The sequence below is a fragment of the Notechis scutatus genome, chromosome 6 (assembly GCF_049901735.1).
Source record: "Notechis scutatus isolate UNSWTSFEM ecotype Mainland chromosome 6, rNotScu1.2, whole genome shotgun sequence".
Classification (NCBI taxonomy): Eukaryota; Metazoa; Chordata; class Lepidosauria; order Squamata; family Elapidae; genus Notechis; species Notechis scutatus.
The window spans coordinates 33,264,671-33,278,140 of NC_142014.1; the positions used below are offsets into that span (position 1 = coordinate 33,264,671).

The 13,470-nt window shown below is 36.7% G+C and overlaps 1 protein-coding gene across 5 annotated transcripts in view; it reads right to left on the bottom strand.

Moving 5' to 3' along the window:
* Positions 1-1,115: 1,115 nt before the first annotated feature.
* SLC38A4 (solute carrier family 38 member 4) overlaps positions 1,116-13,470 on the bottom strand; it is a 54,171-nt gene continuing 41,816 nt past the window's right edge. For all 5 annotated transcript variants that reach the window (XM_087967926.1, XM_087967927.1, XM_026667836.2 and 2 more), the window contains exons 11-16: positions 13,207-13,286; positions 10,796-10,896; positions 10,239-10,363; positions 8,850-8,994; positions 2,805-2,902; positions 1,116-2,716 (exon numbers count right to left, since the gene is read on the bottom strand). In XM_087967926.1, coding sequence (XP_087824052.1) covers positions 2,615-2,716; positions 2,805-2,902; positions 8,850-8,994; positions 10,239-10,363; positions 10,796-10,896; positions 13,207-13,286 — 651 coding nt within the window. In that variant the 3' untranslated portion in view covers positions 1,116-2,614. The remainder of the gene's footprint in view (positions 2,717-2,804; positions 2,903-8,849; positions 8,995-10,238; positions 10,364-10,795; positions 10,897-13,206; positions 13,287-13,470) is intronic.

Here is a 13,470-nt window from a genome sequence, read left to right on the forward strand (position 1 = left end):
CCCAAGGAGAGACGAGACTCGAAGTAGTGACAACAGCTCTTTATTAGGAAACCAGATACTGAGACAAAACTCCCAGCCGAGGCAGCTCCTTTTATAGAGCTGGCTGCGGCTAGGCAGCCTATGACATGCATTTGAGCTTGCCGCGCTTGGTTTTACCCAATCGCGGCAGCCGAATAAGAACCAATCAGAACGCTTAGTTTTGGCCAATCACGGCCCGGCTTTTCTGGACCAATAGGAATGCAGGCCTACAAGCCTGCTAGTATGGAACAAAATCATTTAGGTATTGAATGGTCAACATCAGTGAAATAAATTGGATTTGGTAAGCAATTTATATATAGCCCATGCTCCATTTTCTCTTGATTGGTTTGGTCACAATTGTATTAAACTTTTCTACAAATTCTCATCCCATGAAGCCAATAAAGTGGACTGTTGTCCATTCCTTTGATGAAATAATAATAATAATAATAACAACAGCAACAATCATCATCATCATCCAGTAAAATGTTCATCTTTCATTTGGAAAAATGCCAATGTGCCCTCCTATTAATGTGCCCTGTTATGAAACTGCTCTTTTGGCGTCTTCATTCTTGAATAAAATATATGGAGAAAATTTTTATAGTTATATGCCTTGCAATAAAATTCTAGCTTTATCAGAAATTGGTAAACTCTTTATTTCTGGATTTCCCAGTGCTAAAAATTGTATTCAATAGTAATGATCCAATATGCACATTTAAAGATATTGGTTTCAGAATATTAGAAAATTCAACATTGTATCTTTTTTTTAAAATAGTCCTTCTAATAAAATACAAATAACCCATAATCATGTATTTTATACATCATTGCTTTCAGTGGAGGAGGCACAAACATACTTAAATTTCTGGAAAGCAAAATTCAGCAGAATTTTAATTTAGGAGATCATGATCTCCTATCTTGTTTTAGGTCTCTTCTCTTTTTATCAAGTGGGATCCATTCTATGACTGCCTTTGTCCACCTGCCATCAGTTCCACTTGCTATGTGACCAGCCCATTCAATTCTTTTACTCTGAACCCTGAAATTGAATTGCAGGTTGAGTTTATGTAGTTCAAAATAATACAGCACTGCGTACAACAGATCAATAAAGATAAATTTTGCATCCTTTAATGTTATTATCATTTATTGTAGTAACATTTTATGTTTCATTTTATTTAGGTATTATTCTGGGCTTTTCAGAAATTTCTAACAATGTATTGGAGAAATGAAGCTTTTAGAGTTCATTGAAACAGTGCTGCATCTATATAGTATCACGCTTGGGAATATTAAAGGAACAACTACCCAAACCTATCGTATATATAAAAATCAAAGATTTAAACCATACAGGAACTTTTGATAAAGAATAATATTATGTACATACATATTTATATAGAACAAATATATCAATGCTTACAATATACTGAACTGTCTATATTATCAAATACAAATACAAAATACTAGCTGGTGTGCTTTCACATTCTATGTGATTGTGTTAAATCAGTTTGAACTACTGTGGAAGACAAATTACAAACCAAGTTCCAGTTTGTTAAATAATTAAGATCAAAACAAAATTACATGTGCAGGATCAGTTTGATACATGTTATATATACTTGTCATAGGAATCCCACTAGAACCAGCCTCTTTCTGCATCTGAGCCCACTTCAGTTGTCATGATTAGACATCCTTATTATGCAATTATTGACATCATATTGAAGACTAATCTATTAGCCGCAGGAAGCAGAGAATCTCACTATAAAAACTTTTAAATTTATTAGTGCTCATTTTTGACAACTAGTCATAAAAACTATACTTTGGTAGCAGTAAAAAGTAGGAACAGCTTTGACTGGCTAAGATTTAATTTATCTTTTGAGTTCCATAAATTGGAGAATTCTGATAGTCATTTATAACTATCCATTGGCCTGAATACTCTCTATAAACCACAGCTACAGAGAAAATGGGCCTTTTTCATCCCACAACAGCAGTCAATTTTTGTAATAAATGATATTATTAAAAGTTAGCATAATACAAAATTTATCATATTTTCTCACTTTCTGTAGTGGGCACTCCTAAAATTAATGTAATTTATTGATGAGTAAGTGAAATACTTTCAGAAATTGATGCTATTTTTATATCTTGTTTTGAGTATACTTATTAAAGTTATAGTTAGTGATTTAAAATAATTCTTTCATTTTTCTTTATGTACATACATTATATGTACTGTGTATATATATATATATATAATCTTCACTTTTGGACAACTTTTTTCTAGTTTCTAGAAATAGTAGTTATCAAAACCAAAGTAAGTCTTGATATGTACTATATACATAATTAGATCCAGGTACCTTCACAATTCACATTTTTATTCTGTCCTGGTCCAAAAAAATTGGACACAGGTGATAATGCATAAATAACCATCCTTTAACAAAGTGGGATTTAATCCACCTTAGGTCCATTTAGTGGTATTAACAAAGTTTTTGGAATCTTGCCGTTGACTAGAAGTAATGTCCTCTTCTATAGTCAAAAGTCTTTTGTTTGTTTGCTTGCATTTGGCTAATGAAATTCAACCACTTCAATGGCAAAGAAAAACAAACAATTTCCTTCCAAATTAATGCTGATTGGAATGTGAAGAGTTGTAAATCCAATCCAAGAGAATTAGAGTCATGCTCCCAAACATAAAGATTATGCCAACAATGAGGAAAATCAGGGCCTGTAATTGGGAAAGTATAGCAAAAACAATTAATTAGTAGGAAGAGCTACAACTTAGCTCAATAATTGAAAAAATATGGATGACTCACTCCAATCTTTTGAGGTGATCTCAAAGGTTCTTTCTTGACAATCCGAAGATAAAAGGCAGCAGGCAAAATAAAAATCAGCATTGTTGCAGCAGAGGCACCTGCAATAGGAAACATAGTCTTATTGTTTAGGAAATGAAAGCAAGCTAAGGGGCTTTTAAAAAGAGGCTGATTACTATTAATTTCTCTCCAAAGCATAGTAGCATTGCAATATGTTAAGGTATTGAGATTTAAGAGCTGACCAGCTGTAAAGTTGATGCAACGTAAGGCTGATGCAATGAAGATGTGTCCTATACAGAGTTTTCCATACAGAGTTAAGAAGATTGCTTGTTTGTCAGGTATTTGCCTACCACATATATTTCTGTGTATGTCTTGTATATAAATCACTATTAAACAGTCAAAGACTCTATGTGCTGTATTTTGCTCCTGGGTTGTCTCACAATAGCAGTCACACTGCATACGCTCTGACAGGTTATGGGCCCAGAACAGAGAGAAGGTTAATGTGACTGGAGAGCCTAGAGAGAAGAGAAACCCAGTGGGAGCTTGCACCAGAGTAAGTGGTTTAAATCATGATTAGTGGCAACATGGCCTCTGTTGGCCTAATGGGAGGAGATTTCTTGGTGTCTTGGCTGAATGAGACAAACTACCTCTTCTGGAATGTGAAGATGGAGATGTACCTGCAGAGGGAGGAGTTGTGGATGATTGTTACTGATCCACCGGTAGTTCAGGATGATGGGGACCAGAGGAAAAATGAAAAGGCATTAGCCAGCATAATTCTGGCTTTGGAGGACAGTCAGCTGATACTCATGAGGGGTCTCCAGTCTGCAAAAGAGTGCTGGGAGGTGTTGTGCAGTGTGCACATGAGAGAAACTGCATGCAGTAAAGTGTTGCTGACTAGGAGACTGTATAAGACACAGCTAAAGCCAGGGGAGTGTATGTCCACACATCTGCAGAATATGAGAAGGACATTCCTTGAGTTGGAAGAAAGAGGAATGACATTTACTGAGCACACAAAGTATATGTGGTGCTCAGTTTCTTGGACAGTTCATGGGACGTTCTTGTAACAAGTCTGGAGTCTATACAAGAACAGGATTTAACCACTGGTTGATTATTAGAGGAGGATCAGGAACAGCTGGAGAGGAAACAAGGAAAGGGAGGAGAGAACACTCAGCACAGATCACCATCTTTCCAGGATGGTGGCAGAGTAGCTGAGACAGTGAACTTTGTGAAGAGGTGCTACATGTGTGGTTCTACTGATCATCTCCAGAGACATTGCCCTGACAGGAGGAACAGAGGAGCAGCGAGACAAGGGCGCTGGACTACTCAGCACATATGGAGTGGTTCTCCAGCATCATTTTCCTTGGCAGCATCAATGACTGAAGACACCAGGAATTCATGGTTGTTGCGGCATGCCAGGATATTGCTAACAATCCACAAGCATTTTCTGGTTTGAAACCAGCAATGCAAATGATTTCAAAATCTGCTAGTTTTGTGGAGCAGAAAAATTGGAACAAGGTACATGCTAATCATGATGTGTTCATGCCAATGCATAGTCCTAGTTTACTGGAAGGTGAAACAGGGAAGATAAGACATGAAACTGGATCAGATATAGATTTAGAAGAGGATAGACTGTGATAAAAGCGAAAACACAGAAATATATATATATATATATATATATATATATATATATATATATATATATATATATATATATATATATATATATATATATATATATATATATATATATATATATATATATATATATATATATATATATATATATATTGAAGAGATCTGAAACAGTAATGCAGGGACATATAATACCAAGGAGATCTATGAGAAGTAATAAAGGTATACCTCCAGAACAGTTCACTGCAAGTGAGGTTAGAACATACAGTGTCAGGTTTGAACCCCAAAGTTGCCAGGAGATAATGTCATTGCCAGAAAGGAAAAAGGCAGTAGGGTGCAAATGGTGTTACACAGATGTTTTATTACACAATAATGAACTGCAGTATAAAGCATGGTTTGTTGCACATGGTTTGTAATATTGTTTGCTGACACTGTAATTGGAATTAACCTGGTATGTATGTTTGTTAAAGGATGCAAATGTATATGTATAAGATGTATCAGTATTTGTAAGCTGATATGTTAACAAAGCCTGTATCTGTGGAAAAGTATAAGGACTATGTTAAAGACTTTGGTTTATCAGCTGCTCAGCTTTAAATGGGGGGAATATTAAGGTATTGAGATTTAAGAGCTGACCAGCTGTAAAGCTGATGCAATGTAAGGCTAATGCAATGTAAGACAATGTAATTAAGATGAATTAGCATTGGTATTGCCAGTTTTAGACTAAGAAGGGGTCCACAGAAGTTTTACCACTTTAAGAGGCGTTTATATAAGGCAGCCATTAGAGGGCATATACTCTATCCTTGTGTTAAATAGTCAAAGCCTCTGTGTGCTGTGTTTTGCTTCTGGGTTGTCACACAATAGCAGTCACGTTGCAAATGCTCTGACAGGTTATGGGCCCAGAACAGAGAGAAGGTCAGAGTGACCTTCAATTTTCCATTAATTCAAAAATCCAAGACTTTAACATTTGCAACAGTGTTTTTCAATCTCAGCAACTTTAGTGATGGCTGAGGAATTTGGGAGTGAAATCCATACATCTTAAAGTTGATGAAACACTGCTGTAAAGCATAGTAGTATTTAAACATTTTGTCTTATGTGAATATCAGAAGATACATTATTGTGTGTATGTCTCTTAATTCTTATCTGTAATAAAAGTCTTATTTATCTGATCTATCTGAATGTTTCCTGCCAAGAAAGGCTATTCTCAGATGGTTCATTATTTGGAGAGGTGAGATTTATACCTTGCTAACCTCTGGGCTGAAGTCTGACAAGATGACTGCTCCAATTTTGGAGATTCTAACATTCCCAGCTCTGTAACACTTTGCATCCAACCTTCCTCTATTTCACTTAAATTAAATCCCTTGAACATTTCTTCTCAAATGCTGGGTAAGAAACAACTGGTCACTTATAGCCCAATAGACCTAATTCTAAATTTGAATTTTCAATATTATAGTTGCTCCAATCTGACTGAACCAAACTAAAATTACTGTTATCTGAATATGCATTTTTAATATATTATCAGGTATCCAGTAAATTATATTGCCAGAAGTTACAAATAGACAATGAGAATCTTCTATTACAATACCTGACATTTCTATTAATGTATCTATGCAGTGGTGGGATTCAAATTATTTAACAACCAGTTCTCTGCCCGAATGACCGGCTGGGTTGGCATAGCTGGGTGGGCATGGCTGGGTGGCATGACTGGGTAGATGTGACCAAGGGGCGTGACAGCAGTCAGCCTCCTGTAGCACTCTGCCAGTCAAAATGGGGCATGGGGGTTAATTATAAAATGTGGGCTTTGCTTTGACACATCCAGATCCAGCAAGCACAGAAAATACACTTTTGTTTGGTTATGAAGAAATATTGCCATATGTACACTAAATGTAGACTGACTTTTAGCTACACATCTTCCCAGCGAACAGCAAATTTTGAAGCTACAGGTTAAAAGGATTCATTTTAGGATGAGTAACCAGTTTGCATGTTGGAGGTTCCTAAAGGAATGCTGGGAAACTATGTATTTTAAAAACATTTGAGGGAAGGGTGCAGAGTAGCCCTTCTGTGCCTGAGGCTGTAGAGACCTGGCACCAATCAAATACCATTTATGAAGCAACTGATCAACACTGACAGGGTAAGCCACTAGTATATGAAAATAAGAGCAAACTTCACTCCCTTCTAGGACTGATGATATTATCTAGTTTGGTAATGAAACATCTGCAAGAAAACCATCAAGCTCAGAGAGGACCAAGGACCCCACAGTTCAACACTGAGCTACAAGTATTCTCTTCTATCGATAAATACTTTTTGGTTAGAGGGACTCAGAGCCTGCCTTATATGAGATGTCTCCCAGTAGATTTCATTCTAAATGTTGATATGATTTCTGTAAATAAGGAATGTAGAATTATAATGGATGAGTATTTGAACCTTCATACATAAAAAAAATACAAAGCTAAGGGATAAACAAATAAAAAACAGATTTGAAAAAAAGAAAAGGCTCAGAAAAGAAAAAGAATGAAAGTGTAAGAAAGAGGAAAAGAAGGAAAACCAAAAAAGAACTTTCTAATTTTCTTTGGTACAGATATAAGTAAAATATATATATCAAACTCTTACTCTAAGATTAACATTTGTTTACATTATTTCCATAATCCCATATCTAATCATCAAAGCCCATATCAACTTTTAATTTCAGTTTCTCACAAAAAGTCCAGTAATGTTTCATATTGCTTTAATCACTATTTGTTAAGGAAACCACAACTGATTTATTTAATTGCACCAAACTCTAAATAAAAAAGGAATGGAAAATCATAAGCTGTAGTGTAGACCCATGCTTCTCAATTTTGGCAATTTTAAGGTGCATGGACTTCAATTCCAGATTTCCCCAGGCAGCATGTAGTTTGTCCACCTTAAACTTGCCAAGACTGAAAAATGCTGATCTACAGAGAGGGATTTTTCCATTCCTCTTTTACTGGTTCTTACTTACTTATAAGCAATCATAATGCAAATTCCTTACTTCCACCCCATCCCAGAGCAAAGATAATGCAAAATTCTCACTTCCACCCCATTCCAGACTTATCATAATGCAAAATCCTCACTTCCACCCCATCCCAGAGCAACCACCATTCCCTCCCTAATCTAACTCCATTCTCCTGCATGCAGTGTAACAAAAGAAGACCATGTGACTACCAGTTTTAAAAAAGTTCAGTCAGACCCTCCAACTTCTTTGGGGAAAAAAGATCTCACGAAGTTGTAAGGTCTGACTGAACTGACTGATCAGCCTTCCAGCTGCTCAGCGCCACTGGTCTATTGCCGCCTCCCAGCTGATCAGCACAACTCCCAGTCATGCCCCTGCAGCCTCCCCACTCTGAATGGCAACCCCTGTGGGCGTGGCATGGCATGGCATGGCGTGGCCAGCCAGTGGTGGGAACTGGTGCACTGAACTACACAAAAAATTAACAACAGGTTCGGCGGAACCGGCACAAACTGGCTGAATCCTACCACTGTATCTATGGGTCTATTTTTCTATTAGAAATATTTCTACAATGCAGAAAATTTTAGAATTGCATGTTTTCTTGTAAATTGCTATTTATTTGTTCAAAATTGTAGTTTGCTTTTCAACAAATATTTTCCAAAGTAGATTATAGTGACAGGAAAATAACAATGCCTATAAATACCAAAGCCAAAACACAATGAGGAATTAAAATACAAGAATAAACTCTTTTAAACTTTACAAATGATATTCTAAAAAAGAAGAAAGGCTCTGATAATATATTTTAAAAAGTCAGTCTTCTAGTCTTATAATCTAGAACACACTAGGAGTCTACTTATTCCTCCTCCAAAATTATTCCATTATTATCCAAAAACCCGATCAATTGTGGAAATAATTTTGCAAGAAAACAACCAAGCTCCAACAGCAACAATGACCCCTCAGTTCAACCCCAAGCTACAAATATTCCCTTCTATTGGTAAAACAACTTCTTAGAGCAGCAGTGGGATCCTGCCTGTTTCACCAACGGTTTGGTGATTGCGTGCATGCACGTGCACCTAGCGCGCACGTGCGGCTTTTCCCACACCAATTGGGGCCTGCAGTGCCAATCAGCTGAGAGGAGAAAGAAGAGAAAAGCACAAGGGCAGGTGGGAGGGCTGCTCCTGCACTTTTCTCTTCTTTCTCCTCTCAGCTGGCTTTTTTCCCCTCCTCTCAGCAGATTGTCGGAGGCTTTTTTTACTACCAGTTTGGCTGAACCAATCTGAATGGTAGCATACATACCACCATTGTCTCAGAGTCCACAATAATTTGGCAGGGATTATAGATCTAGCTTATCCAAATACCAGGTTAGTGAAAGGAGTTTTGCCAAAAATGAACATGTTGCTATGTTAATATTCTTTATTTAAAACAATGACAGCAAGAGAAAGCATTCATACCTATGAATCCAAATATGTCTTTAATAGTAGGGACAAAGATGACTAAAATATTATTAAATATGAGAATAACAACAGCAATGAGGAAGTGTCTTATCCAACTGAAAGGTCTTCTGGGGAACAAGAGCGTGGTAAGAGATGTACGAATCTATAAAAAAAATCAGCACATTTTAGTTTTATTATGCCCTTTAAATATCTTGTAGCAAGAAATGGTTTACCTTTCCCCCTTTTCACATTTTTGTAAACATGCCCTTTTATCCCGAGGTTTTATAAATAAAAAATGTACTTTGATGCAATATCTAATGTTAAAACTAATATGAAGATATCAAAAATAAGTTATACTTATTAGTTCTACTTATTAAATGAAACCTGACTTGGAAAAGGATGTCAGCATGGTTTCCAGTGAAATCCATAAAGAAAATATCTTCATAAGTATCTCAGTATATTCACTTTATATTGTAGTTGCAGGAATCAATTTTATAGAATTTATTGTAGGTTTTACTAAAGAAGGACTTTTGCTTCTTCTACATGTCTATTAAACATAATTTCACTCTATCATTCCATCTACAAGAGACACCTGGAAAAATAAATGTGGATATATGATTCTGTTTGGCCTACTCTGCAAATATCTCAAGCCTAGACAGCATTTCTGTAGCTGCTATGAAGATGCAGGGATAATTACTAGGTAAAAGGTTAATAGCCGCTCCAGTGGTCAACATTACAGAGAAATCACTTGACTTGTTAAAGGGGAGGGGGGAGTTTTAAGTGCAGATACCAAACATGAAAAAATAGCATCAGCATGGAGTTTGTAAAAACAATCAGTAGCTATTTTCTCACTGATCTTAGTATCATGGAGACTCTTCCTTTAGGTTATAAATTTTTCCACAAGCATTTCTTTTATAAACAGTATTTAAGACTCAAGGCTGACCTTAGTTTAGTCAACATAGTATCACCCATAGATAAATAACAAAATATATTTCCCTAAACAGGATTTTAGGGGAAAAACACAACAATGGAAGAATTTCCCCATGTAAGAGAAGATAATGTGCTTATGGTCACAAAATACTTAGTATATGTGCATTTTTCAGAATGGAGTATCTTGGAAGAGGCCATAGCTGGCTACCACATTAAACTGGAACTATGAATCTTGAGTTCTCTGGTGATTGGAGCAATTTCTTAAATATATCAAGATCATTAATATAATTCCTGAAGTAATTTACCTTTCTAGATTTTTGTCTGTAATCTGTAAGATTTTTAATGTCATGTCACATTGTCATTAAAAATTAAAAAATGGACCTCTTTTACACTTGAATTTCTTGGAGTGGATTACAAGAGGAGGGCAAAGAGCACAATCATGGATGGGCTGCTTAAAATTTGCTTAAAACGACTTACTGGGAAAAGGACAATTGGTACAGTGAGAGTCACAGCCACAAGAACTGCAAGACGAACCATCAAGAGCAGAGTGTCAAAGGTGTAAACCTTCCTATATGTATGAAGCAACTCATCTTCTACTTCACCTGATAAAAAAGAACATTTCTCTATTAGTTTTCTCAAGCAACTTCATCATTACTTGGTGCACCTTCACATTGAACAGTTTGGAATTAGCAAACAGCAAAAATCCCTACATGGAGACTGATTTGCAATATGTTCATCATTAGGTCAGTTGGGCAGAATTCAGTTATCTGTTCCCTGGTTTAGAGATAAACTATGGTAGAAGACAATCAAACAATAATAGACCTTGATCTTAGCATATGAAGTTGATATTTTAAATTGCTCAGGTAAAATAACATTCCTTACTGTGCACAATTATTTTATAGATAGCAAACTAAAGCTGATTTTTTAAACAACAACAACCCAGTGAAGGGAAATTGCTATTACAAGGAAACAGATTCTGAATAATATGAAGCCTGAACAGATACGTTGAGCATTTCAGATCAGCTTAAACTCACCATAGAAAGTAAGATAGCCAAAAAGGGCAGAGAGGAGGTACATGATGAGCATTCCCATGATGGAGATGTTAGAAACATTTTGCATCCGTTTTCGAGATCGGCTGAGAAAAATACAGCAATGGACAGTTAATTACTAGTAGACTTATTTATTCATGTAGCTTTGTATGTATATAAGAGAAAAACTGGGAGGGAGGGAGGGAGAGAGAGAGAAAGTGATGATTACCTTGTGCCTCTTTCAGCTCTATTAAAGGAGAATATTTGTAGTCGAAATGAGGAGTCCTTGGTGTTCTCTGAACTTAGTTGCTTTCCTGCAGACATTTAATTACCCAAACTAGGCAACATCATCAGTGCTATACCTAGTACTAGCATTGATGATATTATCTAGTTTGGATAGTGAAACATCTACAAGAAAACAACCAAGCTCAAAGAATACCAAGGACCCTTTTTTCAGCTTTCATGTATTCGGTACAGTAAGTGGCTTCATTTGCTTATTAAATCTATACCAGACTTATATCGTGCCTAAAGGAACTTTAGGAAGGATAATGTGAAGGGGGAATAAATTTTTAAGATATCAAACTTTAAATTTCCCTACATCACCATGTTTTGCTCTCTTCCTGAGTCATTTACAGTATATTATTTCATTTGTTCATTTTATTTAAAAATAAATATCTGGAGATTATATTTGTCCTTTTTAAGGATGTGGCTCAAGAGAATTCCGGTTAATGGATGATTAGAAATATTAATGGTATAATAGTATAATAATAATTTAAATTTATTTTGCTGTTGAGATTAAGAATAAAATCATGCAATACTTTCAAGTTATTCTATACACAAAAAGCATAAGGATTATCAGTTAACTCTTACTTCATTGTTGGCAAAGGAATAATATCCTATGCCACAACTGAGAAAATAGTTTTACTTAGGAAGCCCAGCTGAAAAAGAAGATAAATGTAAGTTTGTTCTCCAGAAGGAAGAAATAACTGACAAATTTGGCTGAAATGGTTGAGGGTGGGATCATATTATTATCATTCAAGATCTGTTGTTTTATGGTCACAGTAGCTTTGACTACATCTAAAAACAGAAGTGTTACCAGTAGGGGTGGGCTCCAAAATTTTTAGCAAGGGGTTCTTGACCCAGTTGCTAGGCTGGCATGGCCATGGTGGGTGTCGCCTAGTCAGCCTCCTGCATCACAGTGGGGGGTATTTTTGCCCTCCCCGGGCTCTGGAGGCTCTCTGGAAGCCAGAAACAGGCCCATTTCCAGCCTTCCTGAACTTCTGGGAGCCTCCGCATGCACACTGCAATTACCTGCATCTGTGTTGGAATTCCTAGGAGGGGAGGGGTGGATGGAGCCAGCTAGGAGTGGGATTTGGGGGTTCTCCAAACTATGCAGAATGGCTGCGTGTTGCATTATTTTGAGGGGACAGCACATTTACACTGTTATACAAGCTGTATACCCACTACTTTACATTGTAGCCAAGTGTTATTTCCTCAGTGTTGTCACATGAAAAGATCTACTTAAATATTTACAAAATGTGAAGGGGTGTACTCACTTCTGTGAAATACTGTATATAAAAATGTGCAGCTTCAGTAGTTCATGAAAACATTGCACAGCTTCAGTGATTGGTCAACATGAGGAAGAAGAAGGCTGTCACCCATTTTTAGTAATATGCAGTCTGTTCATCAATACAAATTGTCTGCAAGTGGTGGCTAACCTTTTCAGCACCGAGTGCTGAAACAGGAGCATGCACATGCGTGCGTGCTGGAAACCAGAAGAGCAGATCCCCAATGCGTGCACGTGGGAGTGCCGGAATCTGGAAGCTTAGCTCCCCAGCATGCACATGCGTGCTGGCCACCTGATCTTCTGGTTTCTAATGCGCGTGTGTGCATGAAGACCATCTGGGAAGCTGCTCTTATAGTTTCCAGCGTTCCCACATGCGGTAAGGCCAGCTGACCGGAACCCAGAAGAGCAATAGGTGACAGCTGGTATGCCTGGAGAAATGGCTCTGCATGCCACTTCTGGCACACATGGCATAGGTTCACCATCACAATCTTAACCCACAGATTGCCTGTATACTAATCAAACAGTAAGGTTTACTATTACAGTACAAAATGTATTGAACAAAACCTAAAATATATTGGATACTGCATTAAGAATGTGAACAGGGATCTTCTTGGGGAGGTCAAAAAGTCGAAATGGCAACTGTGACCACAGTACTAATTCACTGTCCATTTTAAAATGTATATTGCATTCTCAGATGTTCCAATGTGAAATGAAAACGTATAAAGAAATGAGAAATTAACAATAAACCAAAGAAAAGTGAAACAGAAATATAAATAGTAATGTTTTGCTATGGAAAAATTTCAATCTTTATGAAATAAAAAAGTCAGAGGAAATCTGTGAATAGTCTTACTTTTTAAGTTCACTGTATATAGGTAATACTTCTGGATGGCATACAAATGCAAAGGCCAGAATTGGTATTGTATAGGCAGTCTGAAAAAAACAAACAAAGATTTCAGCTCTGGTTAATGCTGAGCTTGCTTTTTCCTAGGCAACCTGAATTCAATTTCCTGAATATTGTAAGGGGTTGATACGATGCAATTAGTACTGTTAAAACTTTAAGCAAGGTAGAAGCACAGATGAACAGAGTTAAACCGAGAAGACGCTAGCCAGAGAT